This window comes from Pomacea canaliculata, linkage group LG1 (assembly GCF_003073045.1).
Source record: "Pomacea canaliculata isolate SZHN2017 linkage group LG1, ASM307304v1, whole genome shotgun sequence".
Lineage (NCBI taxonomy): Eukaryota > Metazoa > Mollusca > Gastropoda > Architaenioglossa > Ampullariidae > Pomacea > Pomacea canaliculata.
In genome coordinates, this window is record NC_037590.1 from 8,097,307 (window position 1) to 8,121,961 (window position 24,655).

Genomic DNA, 24,655 nt, shown 5'->3' on the forward strand with positions numbered 1-24,655 from the left:
TAGTGGCCTAGTGTGAATGCACCATGGTTCAGTGGGGTCTCTAGCGGCCACGGTTTCTAACCCCACTGACAAGGCAGTATTCGTTTGGCTACAGAGCAGTTGTAGCCCCTGAGCTCCTAATAGTCAGGTTGTCTAAAAGATAATTTACAAGAAAAATTTCATGTTTATGTGTAAATAGCAAAATATGTAATAATAGGCAATAGTGATACAATTTGTTAAGGTTTTGCTATAATCATTTCAGCATTGACAGGATCTCTGCAACATAGTCTGGATTAATTGTCTTTTTTGGCTGCACTTGGATTAAGTTTCAAATTATACTTTTTTATATCATGTAAGAAGTTGTCATGAAGATAACATTCATGTTTTGATTTTAGGTTCAAGCAACTGTCCTGCGTAGCAAAGGAGGTGTGGGTCAGGTACAGGTGTATTACAATACCACATCTGGAACTGCCACATCTGGCCAGGATTTTTATCCTGCCTCAGGTTTCATTGTCTTTGAGAATGGAATGACTTCAAAGGTTGTACAGGTGTCAATCATACAAGATAACATACCAGAAGGCCCTGAGGATTTCTTCATTAACATTACCTCAGTCACCTTGCTGAGTCCAACGTAAGAATCAAATATCTGGGTACATTTAATACATTTTAAGAACATTTAATATTTTAAAAAATTATAAGTAGATTTATTAGATTATATATATGTGCTAGATTATATATTCAGACTATTTGCAAATGCTCCTTCCTTCTCAAGACCCACCATTTGGAACTCTGCTTCTTTTTCTTCAAAGTGTCACATTTGAAGCTTTCAAGTCCAGTCTCAGAACTCATTTCTTTCAGAAATACAATATCTTCACAAATCAAGTAAACTTTTCTGCTCACTACTCATCTTTATCTGCTTCATCTTTATCCATGCACTTTGTTCATCTTTGCCACAATGTCATCTGTTTACTGATGCATGGGTTTCTGTTTATAGTGACTATTGTTTTATTTTAGTAACATTGAGTGTTTTAAGCTTATCCTCACACAGAGAAATGCACTTTATTTCTATTATCCTCATTACCATCTTCCTCTCCTCAAAAAATTTTTTTTAAGTTCATTCATTTTTCTTTTGATTAAAGAATCAGAAAAGAATTCACATATTTTGGATTTTCAGCAGGTAGTTAACAGTGAATGATAAGTGGAGGGTGTGCATAAATTTAAATTTTATTTCATGATTTTACCCTTATGATTCTATTTAATGATTTTATCTGTATGATTTTTTTTTATTATTATTTTATTGTATGATTCTGTGGGCAGCAACAATAACTATACTATTGTGAATGGGCTGCGACCAGACATGCTGCCTGGAATAGGACCTGTATCTTTCACGAAAATTATCATTGAAAAAAATGACAATGCTGAAGGAATTATTGAGTTTGACACAGCTGGACTAGACTTAAAAGGTAACTACACAGATAGTGTTGATCATGGAAAGCCGGGATGTGTAGTGGTTAAAACACTCACTGCAGTGAGAGACCCTTGGTTAAGATCTCATATCAAGACACTTTTGCATGAGGCACCTGTTCACACCTGTATTCCAGTTTCCTTCCCCCTTCGCTCTTTCTCCTCACAGTGTGAAATCACCCCTAGGTGCAAGCACTTTCCCACAAAATCAATCAATCAAGCATTGATGACGCTTGATGAGACTTGAAACCACAGGCCGTGGAAAGAAACCAAATACATAATTATCATTTCTCATGTCTTTTATTGTGAAAACAGTGCTACTGTAGGCATATGGATTTGTAGAATTAATGTAGAATTTATGAAAGAACTTTTTATTACATATTTCATTACAGACTTCATTACATATTTTTTGGTGTCAAACAGTCCTTGTTTAGTCTGAACTCTTTCATTGTCTTTGTTATCCTCTTTATTGCAATTCAAGAATCTTTCAATACATCTGTTATTTTTTGTCCTGCTTTTGCAGTTCAAGAAGAAGCTGGCATGGCAGTAGTCCCTGTCATTCGCCGTATAGGTTCTTATGGAGTTGTGACAGTGTCCTATGTGACACAACCTCTCACAGCTATCCCAGGTGTGGACTATGTGCCTGCTAGTGGAATCCTGCAGCTGACCAGCGGTCAGGAGAAGGCAGTGATCAACATAACCATCATTGATGATACCTTACGTGAATTTGAAGAGCAGTTCAGTGTGGCACTTTCAAATCCCACAGGTCAATGCAGTTTGCATGTTATGCAAGTAGATTGTTTCTTGCTGTTAAGCAAGTTTCTTAGTGATAGCTAAGTATGGTTGATTAAGTTGCACTTAAAGGTAATGCTGCATCTTTCCTGGAAATAGAAAATACCACCACTTTTTTAAAAAGTTTATGCATAATATTCTACTTGTAGAAGATTTAAACAATTCCTCACAGTATTAGCTAATGAAAGTTTACCAGTTTGTAGACATGACTGCTTTTAAAAGAAATTCTATCACAACATCATACTGCACATTAACAGTTAACAGGTGGAAGTCATGTATTATTTATCAGAACATGGTGGCAAAATAGCTAAGTACTTTCTAATAATACATTGAGGATCAGCTGTCCCAGATTCAGATCCCATCTTGAGCACGTTCTTTCCCTGCATTTTATGTCTGTTTAAATCTGTTGTGCTATTTTTTTGTTGTTGTTGTTAGCATAGAGTTGATAAATTTACTGAGATTAATGTAAATGAAGTTGTTTCTGTCCCACCAGGAGGTGTACTGCTAGGCACTGCAACAACTTCTTTGGTAACCATTCTAAAATCAGACTACCCTAATGGAAAGTTTGGATTCCTGGGAGAGACAACGCGCACTATTCCAAATCCTTCATCACTCCAGAATGTCATCTTTTATGTTGAGAGAACAGAGGGTTTGCTAGGAATGCAAGAGGTAAATTATGTTCCTTTCCCCTTTTTCTCTTTATAGTCAACTGCTAAATCAGCTATGTTTGTGACACATCTGAGTATGTGCTTGAAGTCTTTATCATCTCAGTCCATTAAAGTACACTTAAATGCTCAATGTAGAGATCACAGGTTTATGTATGAAGCAGATTTAATGATTTCCTGATATTCACAATACAACAGTAATTTTTTTCATGCAATACATTTCTCTTCAATAAGATTTTCAACCATTTGACTTGTATTTCATTTTCCTTGTCAGTGTTTGCATGGAAAAACTTTAAAAATATACCACAAACCGGTGCCAAGAAAAAAAATCAGTAGATAGTGCCATAATGTGAAACACAAACTCCCATCTGTTTAGAGTTGTAAATATATCTCAAGATTTAAATAGCAAAGATTACTGTCTGTTTATGCCTAATTACATCCTTTTACCAAAACCAGCTGGTTTACACATGCATACCTCAAAATGCATGCACACAGACACACATGCATACACACTTGCACATGTTCGCACACATGCACATATGCATATACAAACATATACCCCATACCCTCCCTACCTCACACTTACATTACTCATTTGTGTTTTGAAAAGGAAAGAGCCTGATAAATTTTTAATTTTGGATTTTGTGTTAGATTCAATGGTGTATCATGGGACCAAACAATCCCAACTTGCCCCTGGAGGATACAAGTGACATCAGCTTTGGCTCTGGGGATATCCAGACTACCTCAGGACGTCTGTCCTGGGCAGATGGAGAAGCTGGCAACAGACAGTTCACTCTGAGCATCAAGCCTCATACCTCTTGGGAAATTCAGAAAACATTTATCATTAAGATCTGTAATATACAGGCCACCCCTCCATCGGTGGGTATTGGGGAGGTCAGCCCTACCTCAGGAAAGATAATTTTTACAGTGAGTACAACACTTTTTACATGTCTTAGATAAGTGTTGAAGACTACACTTTGACTATTGTAGACTTTCTTTATTTGTGATGCTGGTAAGGAATGTTCATGGTCTGAAAGGAAATGTGCTTGAATCTGTAGAGTGCAGTCTGCCTGTTTGTAGCTTTTCCTTTAGGTAGATAGCTTTTCTCGAGCTTGTAATTTGAAATTATATAAAAGCATTTGTTTTATGCAGAAATTACAAAAAAAAAAAACTAGTGGAAAACTGTCAGCTGTCAAATTTTATATAACAGATACAGAAATTTGGAGATCCCAATGGGATTATGGAATTTTCTGGAGCAGCTCTGACAGTGCGAGAAATTGAGGAGCCATCAGGAACGGACCCAGCTGAACTTGGATTTCCTGTGGTCAGGCAGACTGGAACTGGAACACAAGGCAACATTATGGTCAGTACTTCAGCCATTTGCAGTGGTCAACATAATGCTCAGCATAAACAGGCATTTACATTGATTAACATTAGTACTACAGCCATTGACACTGGTTAACATTACTGGCCAACAGGCAACATAGTATTGTGAAAATGATAGGGTTTTCTTAACTAAAGAATCCATTTATTTATTTTAGTTTTTAACCTAGGCCCTATTTTTGATTCTTTATACAGGTTTACTGGGAAGTACATGGTCCAGGCTCAGAAATAACTGATGTTCGTCCTAAGAATGGATCATTGCTTCTAGCAGATGGAGTGCGGCAGGGCCAGATTACTCTGCAGGTGCTTCCAGATGATATTCCAGAACTGACAGAGGAGTTTACACTTGTTCTAACTTCTGTGGAAGGTGGAGCAGAAATAAACAGCCAAGCCAGTATCTCTACCTTCCGTATCAGGTTTCTTTGAACAATAGTTTTCTTTGGTTTGGGCATTACATGATTACCCCTGGAATGGGCTTGATAATAGACAAGCTTATATTAGTTTGCATGATTAATGCAGAAAGCTAGTGCTGAGAATGTGTTAATGTTCAAAATGCTGTGTTTTAGTGATTACCTCTTAAAATGCATAGCTGCAGGTCTTTGATCAATAAAATGTTATCCATCCATCAATACAATGAAATCACAATGCTGTAGCATGCCAACCACCTACAAGAAGAACTGATGTGGGTATGAAGTAATATGAACCATTGTTCTGACAGCATGAATAATTTTGTTTTTTACTGAGGCTGATGTGCACTCTGTAACATTAATGAGACATAATATTTCAGTTACAAATGTGAATACCAATTTTTTCTTGTATAAGCTTAAAGTGCTTGTGAAATGGCCACCACTTTTAGATTTTAGTGGCATGCTCCTGATGTACATGTTTCAGGTTCAATGATAATCCACATGGACAGTTTGGTGTTCATGCAGCAGACCAGAAGGTGGTAGTGGATGCCGTAGACCTCTCGCGCAGTCTGTCTCTCACCTTTACTCGCTACTTTGGTGCCTTTGGGAGTGTTATCTTAACATACAAAGCAGTTTATGATGAGGTAAGACACTTTCTATTCATCCCAATTAAATGCTTTCATTAAGACTTGATAAAAAAAAATTTCACGTTGAAAGGAACAGAAAATGTTGGAGAGCAGTAGTTATCCCATCAATTTTGTATAGTCTATAGCATAAAAAGTGTTGCTGTTTGCTTTGATATACGGTCTTCACACCTTGTACAATAATGTAAGCACATAATTTTAATCCTGTTTAGAAAACAAACAGCACAAGTTTGAGATCTAAAGCTCCAGATATGAGTTTCAACTTTTTTTCAGCCTTTGTCAGGTGTGGGGTTGTCAGCAAGCACTGGAACTGTTACCTTCAGCAATGGTCAGGGCAGTGCCCAGGCATCTATCCCTATTCAGGGGAGTGGTTTCCTCCAGCTGGGCTCAACATTCTCTGTTACTCTTCTTGATGTTCAGTTCCTAGGTGCTGGAGGTAAAGTGCTGATCATATCTCATTCATACTATAAAATATTAAAACTCCTTTCTCTCTCTCTTAATACTTTTCATGTTGTTTCTGTTGAATGAGAAAATGAGACCTACACTTAAGTATTAACCCTAGTACTGCTCCTTTTCTGCTTAATGAGTTGTGATAGTTATTACAGTAAATAAAAAATGGCTTTCCTAACTGCTTCAGATTGCAATTCTGCATTCTTTGAAAATGTCAGTTTTGGCAATGTATTGGCCCTGTCTTTGCTCTTACAGTGACACAGCCTCCACAACTGAAGATGGGAGAAACTGATGCAAAGATTGCAGTTTCTTCTGAGGCAGCTAACAGTGAAGTCAGTTTTTCAAACTCTGTTCTCAGCGTCAATGACGGTAAAGTTTTATTTCCAGTTGCCTAGTTAAAATGAAATGTTATCAGATCTATCACTCATGAAACAAAGACACACAACTCCATTACTGACTCACTTATCTCTCGCTGAATGAAATAAATAAATGAATGAATCATGAAATTTTCAACCCCCAACTACTTCCTCTAACCATTGAATTCTCTAGAAACGTTTTGTGCATCCATGCCTTGCTCTGTGACCTGAGCACCCTGATCTTGACCAGTAGTGAACCCTAAGTACTGCTCCCTAACATTAAAAAAAAATCTATCATTACATGATGGTGGTAATAATCTACCAAGGTGTTATACATAGGCATGAATGCAAACACACATACACAAAAATTTATGCATAGCCTCTTCTGAATGCCCTGATGAGCAAAGAAAGCTGGCATCATGAGCTAGGCATTGGGCAATATTTCTTCAGGTGAACTGAGAATTCAGAATTTTTAGCTCGTACAGTCTAAATCAGACACAGGTCATTATTGAATAACCTGACCACACAGAGGTGCGTGAATGTACAATATTAAGAAATGTTTTGACAGTTAAATCAGATTTGTCTTTGGTAGCCAATGCATTACAGTGTGAATGTATGGTCAATGCTAAATGTATCTTTCTTTCTTAGAGAGTGGAACAGCCATTGTTACAATCATGAGACAAGGTACTTATGGAAGCCTTAGTGTGGAATGGGCAACAGGTGAGCTGGCGGGAAGCCTTACTGCTGGTGTTACCAATGGGGAGATACTTCCTGCCTCTGGCACTATAAGTGTCCCTCATGGAGTTGAGAGCAGAAATTTAACTGTACAGGTGAGCATGCCACAGACTGGGGAGATTCTTCTTAGATGAAAAATAATGTCGGAATTTACAAAGTGCAATATTTCAGCCAAAGGTAGACTCCTTACACTGAACAAGATATAATAATAACAAAGATGTAAAAGGAAGAACAATGTGAGGACTCGCTGTGTTCTGGCAGTAGAGGGTGATCACTGTAGATTTAATGATAATATAGAATATTAGCACTAGATTTTCTGGTTTCTGTTCGGTCTGTGAACAGGAGAAGCAAATACTATTCTGTTTTAATTTTTCCCACTAACTCTTTAATCTGGTTGCTTGTGGAATAGGTAAATGCTAAATTAGGACGGGCAGAAACATTTGTTTTACGCCTGCCACGCACACCCGAGACACCAGTCAGTGGTGGAGCTAGACTTGCTGCGTCCAACATTAAAGTGACACTAGACCCATCAGGCACACTGCGTTTTATGCAATCTTCTCTCTCACCGACAGTTTCTGAACTTGATGTGGGGGTGAGTTTTCAAGTTCTTCTCTGTGAACTAAAAACAGATTGAATGATACACCAGTTTGATGATTAATTTCTAGAATTTTGTAGTTTTAAATATCCGTCATTTGCATAAGACAGTCTGTTCAGGTTTTAAAACAATTGATGTAAAACATGTCCAGCACATTAGTAATTCTGTCAGAGCAGTCATTGAACTGAATTAACGAAAAGATAAGTTTGGAAAAAAATTGACCTGGTGTTTTCTGGCAGGTGACAGTAACTGTTGTACGGGTTTATGGAGTACAGTCAAGAATTGAACTGATGTATGGCACTCAGGACAACACAGCAAAGGGTGATTCTGACTTTCGCTCCATCAGCTCAGACACTCTCATCATGGAGGCTCTTCAAACCATGGTCAACATCACTATTCCAGTAAGAAGAGAAAGGTGTTTTTGCAGTATCAGAGTTCCTCTTTGAAAAACTCTGTCCTGAAAATATTATCCATATTAGAAACATGCTAGAGCCATAATCTTTCTAGTGGTCTGTGATGTCTGTAGCAGTTTGTGGTCTATTGTTAAGAGGAACAGAGAGACTGATGAAGGAGAAGAATAAATGTAGTAATTGTACATTTTCTGTGATAAGAGTTTTGAGGAGAAATAATTTTGATGACAGATTAAGCTGTGTTTTACAGATTTTCAAAGACAACATCCCAGAACCATCAGAACAGTTCAGCATCAGACTGCTGAAGGTAGACAAACTTCCCACACCTACACAACCAGGTGTGTATGCATATGTGTTGATGTGGGGATGGGTGCAATATTGCATGTGCCCACATAGGCATGTGTCTTTTCATGTGTGCATCTCTGTATGCATGTGTACCTGGAGGTCATTGTGCCTACTGCATACTGATGTGCATGTGTGAACATAGTATGCATATAGAATCCAAACAATCTTTTTTGAGAAAATCTGCTGCTATAGCAGAATTGAATATAAAAAAAATTGTAAAACATTTGCTGATTTTTCAAAACAAGAATTTAGATAACAAAGACAAATAACTCACCTCACAGCAAACATACACTGGCATGCATACATGTATCATCGAAAGGATGCAGGCAGCAGTCATTCACATTGCTGTAAGATAATTCCTCTTGTTTGTTTACTAGGATCAAGTCCACGCTTAGATGTAACACGCAGCACTGCAGTCGTCACAATAACGGAGAGCAATGATCCCTATGGTGTCCTGTCACTGGATCCAACAAGTACGAGTGTCCCTGAAGTCTTTAATAAGGTTTCAGTCAAAATAAAAAGAACAGGTGAGAATCTCCTCAGCTTGGTGGGGTATATTTTTTCTAATTACTGGATATAATGTTTTGTGCAAGACTCTATCCCCACAACAAGAGGTGATAAACTGTACATAATGGTTCTTTGTCGCCCATCTTTTATATAACACCTGGGTATATATCATCAAGATATAGAAAGGATTATTTTAGGTAACTTGATCAATGCAATCACTAATTTAGAGTTAAGGTTCAAGCAGGATAACTGGCTGTGTCCCATTTTAAAAAAATGTGCAGGAGGACTGTTTGGCAGGATTGGGGTCACTGTGCGAACAGTTGGTGGAGGTGAGAGCTGGACTTCTGACATTGTACCCAACACAGACAACACAACAGCAGATACCATAGCACAAATACTGGGTCAGAGAGAGAGGAGCAGAGTGGCCACAGGAGGAGTTGACTATGAAGTGTTGGATACCACTGTCATGTTCCAGGTCTGTACAGCCACGTTGTAAAGTCGTGAAACACCACTGTGCAGACACAGCACCAAACAAACAGCAAAGTTCGGCTTGCGAAAGGATGGATAGCAGCATGCAAACAGTTAAAGGGAAAAATCTAATGAAAGGTTAAAATGTTAGAGACAGATTCTTTAGTCTCAAACTAACTTTTCACTTATTACATTTATGTCTGCAAATTTAATTGAGCTTATGGTGAAGACTTGACCCATGAGTTTACTTTCAGGCAGGGGAAGCAGAAAAGAATATAACTTTGACGATTCTGGATGACACCCTACCTGAACCAATGGAGACAGTATTGATGTACCTTACCAAAGTGACAGGTGGCGCCCGTGTTGCCAGGGGCATTCCAGATGGCGGGCTTAAGGTCAGGACAAATGATTATAGTAAAAATTAAAGCATGTACTGGTCTAGATATGCCCTATTTTCATGATGGAGTTTGCTGATATCTTCCATAAAGAGTAATGTCAGTGTCCTTTTCACCATTCTTGTCGTAAACAAAACTACCAAAGTGTTTTCCTAATATCAAGTTTTGAAATGTAAGCATTAACAAATTCAGACTGTATAGAATCTCTTTGGCTGTAGTCATTGTTCAGAAATGATAGTAGAGGGTCAAGAAATCATGGCTTTACTTAAAGAAATGACACTAAAGCTCACGTATACCCTCAATGCAGCACAAACATCTAAGAGTACACTTTTACACCAATTTTTTTGCAGGGCTATGCAGTTGTCATTATTGAGGCCAGTGACACATCCAATGGACTGATAGGCTTTGCAGAGAATTCAAAGAATGTTGAAGCCAATGAAGACACAAACCCAATTTTGAGACTGACTTTAACACGCCTTAATGCCTTTTTTGGCAACGTGCAAGTCTTTTGGAAGGCAAAAGTTAGCATAAGCAGCAGCGACACTGAAGATATCCAGCTGACTAGCCAGCTGGTTGTCACGTCAGGATCAACAATCTGTCCTGCAGAACAGAGTGTGTGCTATCTGGATGTTGCTCTCATTAATGATACAGTAAGTATCCAGTGGACTAATACAGTCTGTCTACATAAATCTGTTTGATTTTCAAGAAAATGACTAGACACTGAGGTATGTCAGAGACTTAAATTTACTTGTTATAAAATTCTCATCATTGCTTATTTGGTCTGTCAAATGGCTTAACATTCATATATAATCTTGTATTTTGATGCATTCTGTAATACTATGTTACTTAAATTGGTGGGGAGATGAGGCTCCTTGTATCTTTTACTTATTAAGTACATGCATTCATAACAGATCCCAGAGGAGAGCTTTAGCTTTGTGGTGAAGCTGGAGAGTGTTGGCCCAGATGCACAGCTAAATCAGGCTAGTCAGTATGCCACTGTCAATGTTTTGCCAAGTGATGATGTCTATGGCCTCGTTCAGTTTATCCGTGACTCCAGGTAAGAGTTTGTCAACAAGACTTTCACAACACCTGTTTAAAAGAGTGTAAAGAATGTAGGTGTTAATGTGCAGCTAACCAGAGACTGTCAGGTAATTTCTATCATCTTGGATCTTTACTTGTGTGTGTGCATGAAGCTGAGTTTTTTTGCATTATAATTAAGTAGTAAATGTTTCTTAACCTAGTATATGGCTGATTCCAAACAACCTTCAAAGACAAAAGAAGTGAACTGAGCTAGAATTTGTTCATTTGCAGCAATAGTCCTAGTATGTTTGTGGCAATCATCTCTAAAAAGTCTATCATAGTTATAAAGAAGAAATAAACCATGAAACTTATGTGGTTTGATCTTTGATTCAATGATGAAATCAAAGAATGTGTATACAATCTGCTCAGCTGTATTCTAAAATGGTGGATGCATGTATACAATCCAACTTGCGAAGGACACCTTTTATAAGTATTGCTATTATGTTACTATTAATTTCTATGTGTTGTTACTTTTGTTCTACTTATTGTAATTTTTACAGCAGCAGTTAGTTGAAATCATGTCATAAAATAATGTTTTAAATTGTTCTACTGTACTTGATCAAATGTCAAAAACTGCCAATCTGTCATCTAAATCGTGTAAATAGAGAGGTTTTGATTTTTCTCAGAGTCAAGGTTGTTGGAGAAAATGCAGTGACAGTTCAGGTAGGAGTGGAGCGAGTGCAAGGATTAGAGTATGAGGTGCAAGTTGGCTACAGGACATTGCAGATGCAGCTAGCAGATGTAGCGAGCAGTGTGACCATCTATCCTGCGCTGGATGGACAGGACTTCACAGGAGAACTAGGCACCCTGGTTTTTAAACCTCGTTCTCAGGTCAGCCATTTCTTTTGGTTATGGAGCATTTATTGCGTGAATCAGCTTACACAGTTGGGTGTATGTTGATGCTTGTAGACATGTATCTTGAGAATAGAAAGTGTATTCTCTCAGATTATGGAAATAGTATATTAGTTTTACCCAATCATTAGAAAAGAAATGTGCAGCCTGGTAGTGATTTAAAATGCCACTATTTTGATTCAGACCACAGGTTAATAAAAGATTTGAAAAGCCATTGTCTGCTGAATGTACAAAGGGACTCTTGCTAATATAGACAGTATTTGTCAGAATAAATGGAGATTGGTTGTGTCTTCTGTTTGAAACATATTTGTGATCTACTTTGCTTATGCAGGAAGTGCAGTACATAGATGTGAAATTAACTCCACTCTTGGCCTCTACCAACCCATTTCCAAAGCAGTTTTTCATTAAACTCTACAGTCCTAGTAATCAGGCACGGTGAGTTACTAACAATATTTTCTGTGGTTTTATAGTTTGAATTTTTTTCTCAGCCTAATGGTTTTCATAATTAGCACAGAGGATAGGGAGGAGCAGCTTCTCAATCAAAGACTAGGTGACAGAATTCCAGAGATAAATTGTGTGAAAGTGGTGAGCTGTCATTTTGCCTTGCCAGTACTATTGACATGCAGTGATTAAAAGTACTTGGACTCATCAGTTGCTGTTGTACTCTTGTATCATCCAAAGCAAATTTCTTTCAGTTGTTTTTTTTTTTTTTTTACTGTACACAGGCTTAGTCTGGAGTATAATACATCAAAAGTCATCATTGTAAGGACACAGGAACTGCCAACCTGGTCTGTCATTACGTCTCAACTTCAGGAACCACTCAACAACACCAACATTCTACGGTATATTCTGATTTAGATTGTGGCAATTGGAGAGAAAATAACTGTACATGGTGCAGAAGTAACAAATCCTCACGCTGAATCCTATTCTTTCAGTTATCAATGTCTTTAATTAATTGTTATTTATAGCAATACACTGTTTATGCACTTTTATCAGGATTTTTTTCATTTAACATGCAAAAAAGCTCAGTTTGTCTGCAAATATAACAATAAAAAACATGGAAATATTCATTCCTTCCTCTTTTTCTTTTTGCTTTCCTTTTTACAGCACTGTGAGTCAGCTGGGCATTCAGGCACAAAGCCCTCTGAGTGATACACAGCTCACCCTAATTGATGACATACTCAAGGAAATCAACGATGAAGGAAGCTTACGGCAGTATGTTGATGTAGCACCATTCTTTGATTGATTTGTTGTTGCTGTTGGTACTAAATGTGATGATGATAATGATGACAATAGCAATGTTATCTCTGTTTTGTACGTGATACAGGCTACCAGCAGAAATCCTAGATGCAACATTTGCTCTGTACTGCAAATTATTGGATCCCAGCAAAAGTGATGCAACAGTTGGTCGACACACCATGGCTCAGACTTTGGAGAGCTTTGCCTACACCATGCTCACACAACATCCATGTCCAGACCCTGTCCCTGAGAACCTGTGAGAACCCTTTTGTATTATTTTTTCTGCCACGGACATTTTTTAATAATACATTCTTAAAATATTTTGGGTAAAATTTTAGAGTTATATATTTTTGTGCCACTTTTGTCCAAAAGCAAAATGAAAAACATTGTTTTAAAGATTCAGTTGAACTAAAATGTGATGTCTCATGAGCACTGTGTTCTTATCATTTTTAAAGAGGCATCAGGCATAATTTGTGTGTAAGCACTTTCTCACGTGTGTAATCACCAGATCTGGTCCTGTGCACATTCTGTCTTTCAGCAGCACCTCTATTTGTGCTGATTTCTAAGCTGGCAAGTGATCTTTAAATGTAATCAGCAGGTCTGCTCCCTTTTGCTTTTTCTGTGGGTAGCACATGTGTGAAGGCAAAAGTCCACAGTTAAGAAAGACCTTTTAAGACGGATATTGTTTGGCAGGATGAGGGTATCTAAGAGCTAAAGAGAGAAAAGTTTTATTGATTTAATTTCTGTACTATCCAAGTGCTTGAACAAGTGTACTTTGGAAGAAATATGTTGTAAATAAAGTTTTATTGCAAATAATGCAGAAAAGGAGGATTGGAATGTGAAGGCAAGATTAGGTCTTTAGGCATTGTCTTTAAATTAAATCTTAAACTTGGTAGTTTTTCCCATTCTTCTTTCTGTCTTTTGCATCAGTATAGCCCAAAGTTCTTGTTGAAAAGTCTATGAACTGTCATTCATGCTAGATGCACTACATATGGATATTCAGAAGTTTATACTCTGCTACTTTCTGTCTGACCAACAGTTTGTTTTATATTCTGTTGAAGGTTATCAAGGACTTGTGCCTTTGCTTCAGTAGGTGCTGCTCGATGGCCTCTGGATAGCTTGACAGGCTTCAGTTATGAAGCATAGTAAGTACAATTATCTGGTTGCCTTTGCTGCTTAAGACTGCTATGAAGAATTTCAAAGATCTAAGGCAGGTAAAACAAATGAGGGATAATATTTTTAAGTTTGCCTTGGTATGTTTTACATTATTTGAAATTCTTTTGCATACCTGCTCTGTATAGATTGAAGTAGGGTAAGTAAGGCAAGCATGATATTTTGAACTTGGGGGATGTGCTCATTTCCTTTAAAGCTCTTCTTAACTGCGCAAAGTGAAAGCTTAAAGGTGTAGAAAAGGCTGTTGCATGCTGTGTGATGTCAGTGAGGGAGAGAAAACCTTTTGTAGATGCAAATTGCACCAGTGATACTTAACATTCATGCTAAAGACAGTTGCACTTCTTAGAGATTTACATGTCCCTTTCATTCAACTACTTATGTGTTCCTGGCACACCAAATTCAGTTTCAGGAAAGATGACAGTTTTAATGTTCCAGCAGAGCTGACAGTTTCACCGAATGCTGATGGTACAGATGACCAGGTTGAAAAATTACATATTATCCCGTTTGTAAATCTGCTACTTATCCATCATTCTTTTAAAAGTGCGTTAAAAACCTGTCTTTGCCATGAGCACCACTACTAAACACAGTTCACTATTAGCCTACTCTTTCTCTCTCTATTGCCCATCTTCCATCCTTTTTATATCTCTTGGTTTGTCCTGGGATATCACTTTGTTGATTAATTTTTAGTTAAGTTTTCATTACCTGTCTGTTACCTGTGTCTTTTCTGTCTTGTACTTCATTCTCATCTTCCATCTTTCTTTTTGAGTACAGTGTGCATTGACTTAGATTTTGTATCAAGGGCTGAGAGCATGCTCCTATATGACTGTGATAATGTGCTATCCACCACCACCATCATCACTGCTGCTGCTATCATCATTGCCATCCGTCCATCCATCCATCATCAGTTTGAAAGGCCTTCCCTAGAAAAGAACTTAAAGCCATTTTTTTTAAGATGATGGGAAGATAATTGCAGTTACTAGAAACTATGTATGTCTCATTGGTTTAATATTGTTGATGAGAGTGGACCCACAACCCTTGTATTTTGTTTTATTATCAGTGTGTGGACTTTCACATGATTGAATACAACAGTGGCCAGTGGTTTCCTACACAAAATGGAGAGCAGCTGTTGAATGCAAAGGTGTGTGATTATACTTATGATATTTGAAAATGCAGGCTTGAAAAAATGTACACACACACACACGCACAAAGCACCCTGTACTCTCTACACATGCACGCACATAAGTGCAAAGCCACATTAGATGTCTGCTTCATCTGTATATTAAATGCTGTTTGTGTCTATCATCACTCTGTTCCCCATTATCAGTCTGGAACAGGTCATGAAGCCACACCTGTACATTTCTCTTCACATTTAGTGTTGTCTTGTGAGTTGTGTGAAATGATGGCAAGCAATAAAGATATGTTTTTTATGTGCAGGTGTTTTCCTTTGGTATCAAGGAAAAAGCTTCTGGAGAAACCACTAGTCCTGTGCACTTTGTTGTACACACTCAGGATCGGCGAGTTGCTGCCAAGAGAGCACAGTAACTTTGTTTGCCATCTCCTTTTGTGTCAAAGATTCTGCAAGCCTTCTGCTGTTTTTTTACTTATTAAAAGCAATAGGTTACAACTGTCATTAATATGGGATGAAGGTGACAGTACACTCTAGAAAAAAAAAAAATTGTCTTCAAGATTTTGAATAATATTTTGTGACATAATAATCAAATATAAAATAACTATCTAAAAATATATTCTTAACCGGTTGTGATAAGAATTTTGATTACAGCATACTGTCACCTTGAACTTGCATCTTATGAGTGGTATTAAATCAAAAACTTTCATATGCCCTTTATTAGCCTTTGGGATTAGTTATTGTTGATTTACTGATTCATGAGTAAATATTTACCTGGCACTTTTCCACAGGTGTGTGTATTTTGATACAGCATCTGAGAAGTGGGTGAGTCCGTTGGGTGTTTGCCAAGTCACCAACAATCTCAACACAGGCACAGATGACTTTGTCACTTGTGCTTGCAGTCACATGACCAGTTATGCTGTAATTGCAGAGTCTTATGACCCAGGAATAGTGGGCTACACAGTGTGGTTCTATGTGGCCTGCTTTATTTGTATGGTAAGTGCTATGTTTGTGGTCCTACAATTTTTGTTCTTTTGTTGTCATGTACAATATAATTCTGATTCTGCTAAGATGGAAATGATAAAAAAAGGCATTTCCAGAAGTAATTTTTAAAAAAAACTAAAAACAAAACTGTTACATTCGCTTTACACACTCTTGCGATATTTGCACACTCTTCAAATAACAAAGATTGCCTTGAACTGTCCAGATCTTGCTATAATATAGTTTATACAAAGATAGAATGTGTATGCAATGCACAGATAATAAGCCTGTCATTGTGTGTTGCAGGTCAGTCTTGCAGTAGAAATTGTTGTTCACCACCTGTGTATTACAAATCCCACTTTTGCTGCCTGTCTTTTGCAGCACTTCTTCTTCTCCATACTTATAACTCAGGTAATTCTTGACAGAATTCCCAGACCTACTTTAAGTGTTAGGGCTATCTTTACAGGAAGGATTAGTCTTTAGAAGTGTGTCCACACTACCAACTGAGGAGGCAAAATAAGCTATGGCCTAGATTTTCTTGGGAAGATGAAAATTGGATTTATTTAATGAACTTCAAGATTGAGAACCAAGGACACTGGGTTAAATACACATGTATAGTTCCTCGGTCCTACGTATAACAGGATTGGGTGAACAAGCAAACTTCACAATACTTTAACATAATATCTGTGTACACATAGCTGTGTTGATGTGTGCATGTATACATGGGTGCATATGTAATATCTGCATTACCTCTGTTATACAAACATCCACGACATGCAGAAAACAGACATCTTGCATGTGGATAAGCATAAACAGCTGAAAATTTTGTTTGTGTAGATGTGTTTGGTCATTGACACCTATCTGAGTCCAGGAGAGATCCTCACCCCCAGCACCAGCGCTGATAATTATAGATGTATCGTCATGGGCATTTTCCTCCACTACTTCTTTCTTGCTCAGTTTACATGGATCATGACACAGGTAACATGCACCTGCTCCTTGCACTTTCATGCATTGAAATGAAGTGAATCATACACCTGAGAACTGAGAGTGCACCATATTTAGCTGCACACCACCATTTATATTTCACTCCCTGTTATAACATTTTCCCTGCTTATTTTCAGGCAATTAATTATTGGAAGACACTAGTTCTGAATGATGAACACACAAGAAGAAAGTACGCCTTATTCTTCCTACTTGGATGGGGTAAGTTGGAAGATACATTTTATAAACTGCTATAATTACGCAAACTGATCAGACTTAAAACATGCACCATTATGTGCTATTGACTAGGCTAAGTTTATTGGATGAGACTGTTGCTCAAAATCTAAGTCATTTTAAAAGAAATTACTATGATACAGCTTTAAATGGGAGTTGTTGCAGATAAAGCGCATGATGTGAGCAAAAATGGTCATTTATAGAGATCCATTTGTGATTGTGATGGGGGGCAAAAAATAAAGTTTTATCTGTTCATTTATATGTTTATTATATGTTCATTTCTGTTCATTTATATCTGTTCAATGAAGTGCTTTACATTTTTAAGTTTCTGTTTGTATGAAGCTTCAAAAGAAACTGTAAGTTTGCAAACAATACTTTGGCTGTTTCAGGCCTGCCCATGGCTGTCCTGGCACTCTTCTATGCTGTCACCTACAATGTGTACAAATATACGACAAATTTACCCGTTGACTATATCTATGGCGATGTTAACTACAGTGGTGATGTGTGAGTTTCTCCTGAATTGTTTTTACTGTAGTGTGTGTGTAAAGTGACACCTTGGCACTCTAGCTGCTCTGTTTTTAGTTTTAAATTTATAGTACTTTAATGATTCAATCATATTTTTCATTGGAACATATCTGAAACAAACACATCTTTTTCAATCTTTTTTTTGGCAAACTATTAAATACTATGAATAATACAAGGCAGCTAGCTATTGGTGGGTGCCAGACCAATTAAATACATTGACTTTATTTCTTATGGGAAGAAGCAATTGGAGCTGGAACTGATTGCCATTTGACCAGCCTTCTAAAACAGATTGTGGCCAAGTGCCGAGGTATCACTGTAGGTATATGAGTGGCATGCAAGTTAACACCAAACTACATGCCTTCTGATGCATATTTGGCAACAGTAGTAACTTGATGCTAGCACATTAAGTCACATGACTATACCATCGGCATGGTAGAGAACATTGAGAAATTTAAGACATCGTGACTTAATGAAAATAATTGCAATGTATTAACAGCCATTGTCATCACCTTTCGTACATTTGAGCACACAATTTTCTTTTAAACAGGTGTTTCATCACAAATGCATATGCTACTATTGGTGGCATAATTGCCCCAGTGTTGCTGCTGTTGCTAGTACCATGTGTGGTTTTCGTCAAGGCATTTCAGTTATTACCACAATGGCAGGCATATGATGACATCTACCACTACCGCTACAATGCTACAGGTAAAAAGAAAGTTAAGAGAATCAGACAAATGGTATATGGATAATACTGGATAATACTTTAAATATCAAGATAATATCAATCAACATTAAGATATTTTAATATTAGATAACATTATGTTGTTAGATATTATGAGATAATCGTTAGATAGTATTAGAGAATACTAAGCTCTGCTCATTCACTTCAGGTCACCAATTTTGTGTTCCTGCAGTACCAACAGAAGGAGACTGTTGTTTCAGCTGCATGGCTTGTAAATGTTGCTGGGTGTGATGAATTGTGACTGAAAGTGGGTCTGGTTGGTGTTCTGGTCTGGTGGGTTTGAGTGTGTGATGGTGGTGTTGGTGCTGCTCAGTTCAGTATATTGGTTAGTTGTAGCTTAAGTCAGCTGGATACTTGCTGTTTGGAACAAATAAAGCTGGATGTTCTTTTTCTGATGCATAAAAGATGGCTGATGTTTTAAAGGTAGTGTTGGGTTCTTGTGTCAGAGGTGCGGCTGCTGCTGGTGATATGGTGTTTAGTGACGCTCATGTGGTTGTGGGGTGGTCTCCACATGGTGTACGGGCAGCTGTGGATGCTGGTTCTCTACTGCATTTGCAGTATTCTGCTGGTAAGTTTCCTTCATACTCATTTTTTTCTCAGCTGAAGTTGTTTGTGTACAAGATGCTGCGGTCTTGTTCTGAGGCTATGGTTACTTAATTTAAATTTTGTTAAAATAAAAATACACAAAGTGTACAACTCTTTTTCACAGGGCTTGCTAGTATTGGTATTGTACGTCATCCTTCGCAACCCGTGGCTGATGCGTTTTGTTCCTGGACACCAGAGGTCCCCTTCTCCAAACTACACAGATGTGGATTTTCTTCCACCGCCTAGTATTCAGTACCAAGAAAATATGCATGTCAGCTTGGCCAGCGTAAAGGGCTCTCACTCTTCTCTGATCAATGAGGTATCCTGTTATGTAATGTAAATTTCTTGACAAGCATTACTTGTGTTCATTGATACTGTAAGGAATTTGTGCCCAGTTTTACTTAATCAGTTTATATTCAGTTTGTAAAATACACAAGTTTAAACACTATGTATCTTCAATGCTTACAAATTAATTGCAAGGGGCAAAAAATTAAATGCATCCATTGAATGCTACATACAGCTACTAAACTGCTCTTATCATCTTACACTTCCCACCCGTACTCTCCATGTTTCATGCTTAGGCCTCACCACTTCACACACACACATGGCCTCACCATTTCACATCTACACTAAGCCTCACCACTTCACACACAGTAAGCCTCATTAAACCTCATAACTTCAGACACACTAAACCTCATTAAATCTCACTACTTCAGACACACTAAGCCTTTCCCCTGCAGAACCAACATCTAGGTGATGCAGTACATGGATAGGATGCTGGGGAGATAATCTCTATGCAACGTGTCCTCTACAGCTAATTTATTTGATAATCCTGTTTCACCTGTTACACACTGTTATTTCATATCCACAGAGCAAAACTTTTTTTTATACAGTATGTTAAAATTAGCTGTTCAAACATGTTTACACTTTGATTTAAATCATCCTGCATGTTTTGTTCAAAGAAGAAAAAATATATATTAAGGGACAAAAGGGAGTTTTACCTCGCCTCGATAATTTAGTTATGGGACTGTTATCTGTTCATAAAAAAAATACTGGTGAAAGATAATGATGTTCAGGTTTAGGGAATGACTGGATACAATGATTATAATTTTGCCTATGATCATGCAGTATCATGATCAAAGCAAGTGGCACCCTCTGTGCTGACCAACAAAATTGAAGAAATAACATGAAAAACAATAGCTAATAATAAGATAGTGTTTTATTATGCAGAAATAGTACTCAAGTGGTAATGACCACCCTGTGAGACTGCTTAAGACTTTGGTTGTCTATTGCAGAGGTGGGAACAAGCATCTCCTGTCTCACAAGGTGAAATGAGGGTCCGACGAGCTCTCCCATCACAGGTCTATGTCAATCCTCCATATGCCACAGTTTCCTCTACAACATCCAGTAACCTTGACCCTCAAGACTTTGATGACATCCTTCATGCTCTGAAGAACAGACAGAGTTACACACCTTCTGAAATATCACGCAGTGTTGCTGATAATGATTCCCAGCTATCTGCAAAATTGGATGGCTATGACAAAAAGAGGATTAACATTGCTGACACACATGTATAGCTACTATGAAATGTGGAGTTTCATTTAAAAAAGGGAAACAGTTAAAAAAGCTGAAGTTCAGGATCCTATGCATTTTAGGATGATGATAAGGGGAGGTGTGTAGACACATGCTTGTTACAATGTAATGAAACATGATCATGATTATTTCCTAGACTGATGTAGCAAATATTTCATTATACATTATTGGTACGCTCTAATTCTTAGCTTCTTAAGACGATTCTGGGAGCACAAATTTTCTTGGTGGTTGCTGGCTGCCACATAGATCATACCAAGTTTACCATTATAACTTCTGGTAGAATACTCTCATTATCACATTTTGTTAACTCTAGTTACCAAGCAAAGGTGCATGGTTAAAAAATTTTCAATTATTTTGCATCTAACTGCTGCAACCTGCTTCCAAATTTAGCATCTAGTGAACTAGGATATGTTACTATGCACTCATGCACAACTACAAATGGTACTCATGGTGGCTTGCAATGTACGACAGGCAAAGAAAACATGTCCCTCTGAGTTCAGTGCATAAGAATTATTTACCCTTGTAAATTATTATCTCGCTGATATAGTTTGTGTCCACTCCATTTTGACTATTTTACTCTGTACAAGTTATGTGTTGTGCGACTAAACCTATGTTTCAAAGTTGAATGCTTAAGAAAAATTGCGCCTAATGATCACACTGGCATCTTACGCAGTTTTTCTCTAAGACTGCTTGATTAAGCACAATAATGATCAAAAGTTTGTTATTCTGGAAACTGTAAGATACTGCAATAACACCTCACAACAATGTTGGGGTATCAACAAAATGGCCTGTGGTCATGTATCAGAGTATCCTTCTAAATCTTACGTTCTACCATCACAGACAAGACCTGTTCCATGGCTGCTTTAACCTGTAGTCCATGTGACTTGACATCCTTGTAATGGCTTCTAGGTTTTTAGTGCTCTCCAAAGAATAAAAAATATGTTAAGGCTACAGTGACAAAGAGAGAGATTTTTCCCAATACAACCTAAAATATTCTAAGAGCAGGCAAGATTTATTGATAACCTAGGCACTTTGGACATTTATTTTTTATTTGACCAAGTTTTAGTAAGTTTCCTTGCAGAGGTAAATATCACAGCTGCCATGTTTTATATACGAGTTTTAGTCTTTTTTGCTCTTTTATAGTTTGTCTGTTTACATTAGGTATGCACATCTACAAATTGACAAAAACAGTTTCTGACTCACGATTCAGTATTGTTGCATGCAATGTAGAGCTTTTTGATCTAAAATATTCAGGGGAAATGTGTATGGCTGTGTTGATGAACTGTAGGAAGACGTTACCTCACTATGTTGCCGCTTTTTTTTTTCGAGAATTAGATCTCCATTGTCATTTCCGACTGTAGCAAATTATTCTTTTTTTCCAAGAATTCCAGTCAGAAAAATCATCCATACATTTCAATCATTTTGTTTTTTGGTGCATGTGCTTTAAGAAATGTTTTGTATTATGTTGAATATTTTGTTTTGTGTATGATTCAGTATTGTAATGAGACACTCGATCTCATTGGACACTGGAGAGTTTATTCCAGTCACACAGTACTTAATTCTGTTTGCAACCTTCTATATACTTGAGACCTGAAGATGAATCTTTCTCCTCTGGACCTGTTATATCCTGCTGTTGTCATCCAGATAGGGGAAGCCATCGTATGTTTGATTGCTATTTTGGAGTTGCATAAATGAGTATTTTTCTGAGCTATTGCTTCTTGTTAGCATTATTTCATATCTGCATCCCATGTAATATTTATTTGCCAAAGCTTGAAAATCAACTTTGTTACTATTTATTTGTACTTTAGCATGTGGGTTTGGGACTATACACCATGATTAGCCAGACCTTTTAATCCTTAGTTGTGACTCAGTAGTTTCCTTGCTCTTTAGCAAAACGAATCAAGGTGGCATAGATTGTGAAAATAGCTATAGCAATGCTTGCAAAGAAACGACTCACCATGGCATGTGCACACTGTTCTTTTTTTCAAAGGTTTATAAGTTTGAGCAAATTATATCTAAATGCAGTGATAGTTGTCCTGTTTTCTAAATATGTGTACAGCAGTACTGTGTGAAAATTCTTTTAAACTTGCATATAATTGTTTAGAATGTTAAAAAAACAACCTGCCAATGACATTTCACAGATATTATTCCACTGTAGCCATCTTGTGATAGTTTGAGTTATTTCAACACAAGTAAATAAACAATTAGAGTGCAATAAACAGTTTTGTACTATTGTGGGGTAATATTCAGACAACCAGTGTCCCTATCAATATTGACAGAAAAGGGAAACGTTTGGTTTTCATGTGTAACGAGATTACACAAGATGCTATTTTCAAATAAAGTATAACATTGCTGCAGACAGGAAGCCCTGTGGCAAGAAGCAGCAAAACAACTAAAGAAAGAACACTATTGTATCTGTGGTCTATTGTAACCACTTCAAGGTTATCAATGTATAGTTCCTTCCTTGTTTGTAGACTTTTATTTATTGCAACTTGCTGTTGAGAAATTTAAGGTCCATTCATGTTACTTTGAAGGATTACTAATAATTTTACACTTAAGAGTAAAAACTAAAAGACTATGAAATTGCCATGTTTGAAGATTTTTACAATAGTGCATCATTTTTGTTTTATGTCCGAGAAAGACCTTACTACTGTGTTATGCTCAAGTGTTCACAAGTAACCTCTTTTGTACTGTAACTATTGTTGCTACCTGCTATTTTAGTATCGATTTTTCCAGTTTTTGGCACGTTTTGAGTGTATATATGTATGTGTGAGTGTGCATGCACACTCATATTTTTACAAAAATCATACATGCAGCTAAAAACGCTGCATCTTGCCTGTTTTATCGTCCAGATGTCTTCACACATTAGCATTGTATGATGCTTTCAGCAGAAAATTATAATTAAGCACTCATAATTACTGACAGTCTCTTTTCCAGTTTACTTCAATGTTAAACCACCAAAAGTCTGCTTCAACATCTCTTTTTGAACACACTTGGATTTGTTAGAAAATTATTGAACAATCATCTTTCTAAGAGATTATAAAATCACACTCGGTCCAAATACTCATCCTTCCTTAACGTTTGAATCACTGCAACATCTGTAGGAGTAATGTTTGGCCATTTGTTGTTACACTCTGTCTCATTTAGCTTAATAAAAATTTTTGTAGCAATCTTTGTTGTAAAATCCTTGTCTTTTAGTGCTTTATTTATTTTTTTTTAAGATAAAATGTAGGAATGTTGTTCAGTTTCACAAAGTTTGTGACTGGTGATCTAATGAATCTCAACATACAGTTGGAACAAGAACAAGACGCATTAGTTTTCACTTTTGTATTTAACATCAGTAAAATGTATGCAATTGAAAAGTCACTAGTATTTAACATCAGTAAAATGTATGCAATTGAAAAAGTTGCTAATTTTTGTTTAATGAAGACAGCACTGCTTGGTGAGGTTTGGAAAAACCCCAGCAAAACAGTTTTTGTTCTTGCCTCTAATGCTTTATGTAAATTCACATAAAGGCATTTTTCTTGAGTCCTATTAGTCAATGCTAAGCCCTGATGGCTTTGAACACACGTGGGCATGGTTAAAAACTGATTAATGCTTCTACACAACTTTCTTGAGTGCATTTTTTAAAAAAAGCAGTAGTTGCTGTGCAACAGCTATGCAATATGTTCTGCAAACCTTTCCTTAACATTTCCTTAGATTTTTCTCCTCAAACTCTCAAGGTTTAAACTACAAGGATATGATCTGAAATACACACAACACTGCTTCTGTAAATCAGCATTTGACAAATTAAAAAAATAGCATACACTATTATGGTGTACTCTCCAACTCAAAAGATAAATAGCTTTCCAACAATCAGTTTTTTTTTAGCTTTGAAGTGTAGAAAATATGTTCTTATATTCAACAGAAAAGGCCTATAGATTATATACAATTTACAAAATGCTGACAA

General features: G+C 37.1%; 1 protein-coding gene across 1 annotated transcript in view; it reads left to right on the forward strand.

The window, feature by feature from the left end:
- LOC112553739 (G-protein coupled receptor 98-like) overlaps positions 1 to 24,333 on the forward strand; it is a 66,852-nt gene extending 42,519 nt beyond the window's left edge. The window contains 37 exon segments of the mRNA XM_025221157.1: positions 375 to 610; positions 1,297 to 1,442; positions 1,967 to 2,209; positions 2,729 to 2,904; positions 3,552 to 3,827; positions 4,111 to 4,263; positions 4,479 to 4,699; positions 5,175 to 5,334; positions 5,608 to 5,770; positions 6,040 to 6,153; positions 6,789 to 6,970; positions 7,285 to 7,467; positions 7,710 to 7,871; positions 8,131 to 8,218; positions 8,603 to 8,752; positions 9,014 to 9,207; positions 9,455 to 9,595; positions 9,946 to 10,245; positions 10,507 to 10,652; positions 11,302 to 11,506; positions 11,859 to 11,962; positions 12,253 to 12,369; positions 12,635 to 12,742; positions 12,855 to 13,022; positions 13,828 to 13,911; positions 14,343 to 14,418; positions 14,997 to 15,077; positions 15,374 to 15,477; positions 15,857 to 16,061; positions 16,353 to 16,457; positions 16,884 to 17,024; positions 17,168 to 17,249; positions 17,651 to 17,765; positions 18,334 to 18,491; positions 18,975 to 19,096; positions 19,238 to 19,432; positions 20,409 to 24,333. Coding sequence (XP_025076942.1) covers positions 375 to 610; positions 1,297 to 1,442; positions 1,967 to 2,209; positions 2,729 to 2,904; positions 3,552 to 3,827; positions 4,111 to 4,263; positions 4,479 to 4,699; positions 5,175 to 5,334; positions 5,608 to 5,770; positions 6,040 to 6,153; positions 6,789 to 6,970; positions 7,285 to 7,467; positions 7,710 to 7,871; positions 8,131 to 8,218; positions 8,603 to 8,752; positions 9,014 to 9,207; positions 9,455 to 9,595; positions 9,946 to 10,245; positions 10,507 to 10,652; positions 11,302 to 11,506; positions 11,859 to 11,962; positions 12,253 to 12,369; positions 12,635 to 12,742; positions 12,855 to 13,022; positions 13,828 to 13,911; positions 14,343 to 14,418; positions 14,997 to 15,077; positions 15,374 to 15,477; positions 15,857 to 16,061; positions 16,353 to 16,457; positions 16,884 to 17,024; positions 17,168 to 17,249; positions 17,651 to 17,765; positions 18,334 to 18,491; positions 18,975 to 19,096; positions 19,238 to 19,432; positions 20,409 to 20,690 — 5,886 coding nt within the window. The 3' untranslated portion in view covers positions 20,691 to 24,333.
- The last annotated feature ends 322 nt before the right edge of the window (positions 24,334 to 24,655 follow it).